This window comes from Babylonia areolata, chromosome 26 (genome assembly GCF_041734735.1).
Source record: "Babylonia areolata isolate BAREFJ2019XMU chromosome 26, ASM4173473v1, whole genome shotgun sequence".
Classification (NCBI taxonomy): Eukaryota; Metazoa; Mollusca; class Gastropoda; order Neogastropoda; family Buccinidae; genus Babylonia; species Babylonia areolata.
In genome coordinates, this window is record NC_134901.1 from 24,107,353 (window position 1) to 24,109,852 (window position 2,500).

At 53.4% G+C, this 2,500-nt stretch overlaps 1 protein-coding gene across 1 annotated transcript in view; it reads left to right on the top strand.

Moving 5' to 3' along the window:
• Window positions 1–2,500, top strand: part of LOC143300277 (uncharacterized) — a 1,018,322-nt gene that overhangs the window by 99,424 nt on the left and 916,398 nt on the right. The window contains exons 3-4 of the mRNA XM_076613873.1: window positions 681–1,645; window positions 1,896–2,450. Of these exons, the coding sequence (XP_076469988.1) occupies window positions 681–1,645; window positions 1,896–2,450 (1,520 nt within the window). The remainder of the gene's footprint in view (window positions 1–680; window positions 1,646–1,895; window positions 2,451–2,500) is intronic.

Genomic DNA, 2,500 nt, shown 5'->3' on the forward strand with positions numbered 1-2,500 from the left:
GCCTCTTTGAAAAGCCGACGTTGGGAAGTGTCCATATTAGAGAAACACCACCACAGTCTGGTGGTGTTGTCTTATTATTATTATTATTATTATTATTATTATTATTATTTCAGATGCACCTTATCTCTGTAGATATTGTCATCGTGGAGGGTATAGATATTATCGTCTGTGCTGTTTTACCGTTGCCGCACTGAATATATGGATGGAGTGCTTACGAAGTTTTCTCGAATATTTTTTTCTCTCTTCATATCCTTTGTGCGAGTGTGTGTGTGTGTGTGTGTGTGTGTGTGTGTGTGTGTGTGTGTGTGTGTGTGTGTGTGTGTGTGTATGTTCAACTTGGAATTGTTTGGGAGAGAAAAACAACAACAAAAGTTTAAATTACTGACAGTACAGTATAATGTGAGCAATGAACATTTCTGAAAAAAAACCCCCACCCAAAATAACAACAAAACAACAACAACAATACAAAACAACAACGCATCCCCCAAATCAATCAACCAACCAACCAACCAACCAACTAAACAAGTATATTATTAAAAGTCGCCGCGTTTGTTTGTTTACTTATTTATTTATTTTTTTAAAATTATCATTACTATATCCAGAGGTGCGGATCCACTGGCAGAAAAAGACTGCACTTGCAGAGTGAGGAAAGGAGTGTGATTGTAAACGGTGACCAACAGGCGGCAGGAGTCAGTGTGTATAGCCAGCAGGAGAGGTACAGACACTCCGTGGCCCTTTTGGATCCGAACCAGAGGACACTCGGAATCCTTGGATCCGAACCAGAGGATATATTCAGGGCCCTTGGATACGAACCAGAGGATACTCCGGGGCCCTTTGGATCCGAACCAGAGGACACTCGGAATCCTTGGATCCGAACCAGAGGATAATATTCAGGGCCCTTGGATACGAACCAGAGGATACTCCGGGGCCCTTTGGATCCGAACCAGAGGACACTCGGAATCCTTGGATCCGAACCAGATGATAATATTCAGGGTCCTTGGATACGAACCAGAGGATACTCCGGGGCCCGTGGATCCGAACCAGAGGATACTCGGGGCCCTTGGATCCGAACCACAGGACATTCGTGGGCCCGTGGATCCGAACCAGAGGATACTCCGAGATCCTTGGATCCGAACCAAAGGATACTCGGAACCCGTGGATCTGATTCAGAGGATACTCGGAACCCGTGGATCTGAACTAGAGGATACTCGGAACCCGTGGATCCGAACTAGAGGATACTCGGAATCCTTGGATACGAACCACAGGACACTCGGAGGCCCGTGGATACGAACCAGAGGACATTCAGAATCCTTGGATACGAACCAGAGGACACGCGGGGCCCTGTGCCGTCCGTGCTCGATGGCCGAGCCCAGGGGACCCGCTGTGTCCGCGGAGCGGTGGAGGCCCCAGAAGAAGCAGCAGCAGCAGCAGCACGCCCTGTGTCCGTGGGTGGCAGCGGTCAGCTGCCTGCTCCTCTCCCTGGCCACCCTGCACATCATCCTGCCCCCGGCCTCCGCCTTCCCCTTCCCTTTCCCCACCCACAACGACAACAGCTACGTGGACAGCAACAAAACCATCGCCTCCTACCACCTGCCAGAGTCCGAGGACGACTTCCAAGCCGCTGCTGGGGACTCCAGGAACCTGGGCGACGACAACGACAACAACAACCACTTCAGCCTCAACAACGACGACGACGACCTCTTCGCCAACGAGTCCTCCCTGTGGGCGGAGGACCAGGTCACGGAGTCCCCCTTCAGCCCCCCAGACCACGTCGGGGTTGACATGGAGAATGCCCACATCCCCGAAGCGGCTGACTACGACGACGATGACGAGGAGGAGGAGGAGGAGGAGGAAAAGAAAGGGAAGAAAGGGAGGAGGTGGAGGAGGTGGAGGAGGAGGAGGAGGAGGAGGTTACCGCGACGAGGAGCAGCAGGAGGAGGAGGGGGACAGGGAAGAAGAAGAGGACGAGGACGAGACCAACAAGGACGTGGTGCAGAAGTTCTTGGAACAGGTGGAGAAGTACGAGCGCAACAAGGCCAACTGCACGGCCGGCACGCACCACAACCTGGGCAAGGGCGTCATCAAGCAGTACGGCCTGAACCGCTTCAAGGCCCAGGCCCTGGTGGCCGTCAACCGCGCCAACTTCCTGACTCGCATCTGGAAGCTAGGCCACCCGGCCATCCTGGCCTCCGAGTACTTCTTCTTCACGCAGGTGCGCTCCATGGTGGAGGGAGACCCCGAGATCTTCGCCGCCGGGAACTGCTACGACAAGGAGGAGTTCAAGGACTACTATCTGTTCTGCCCTTACGCCTACCGCACGGGGCAAGGGGAGGGCGAGATCAACGTCAAGGACCTCAGTGTGGAGTACGACTACCTGGGCAACAGCTCCGAGTGGTTCTACACGGCCAGGCAGCGGGCCGGTCACCTCAAGAACTTCACCGTCACTTACGGTCAGTTTTTTTTTGGGGGGTCTGGCGTGTGGTGTGTTGTTTCGTGTTGT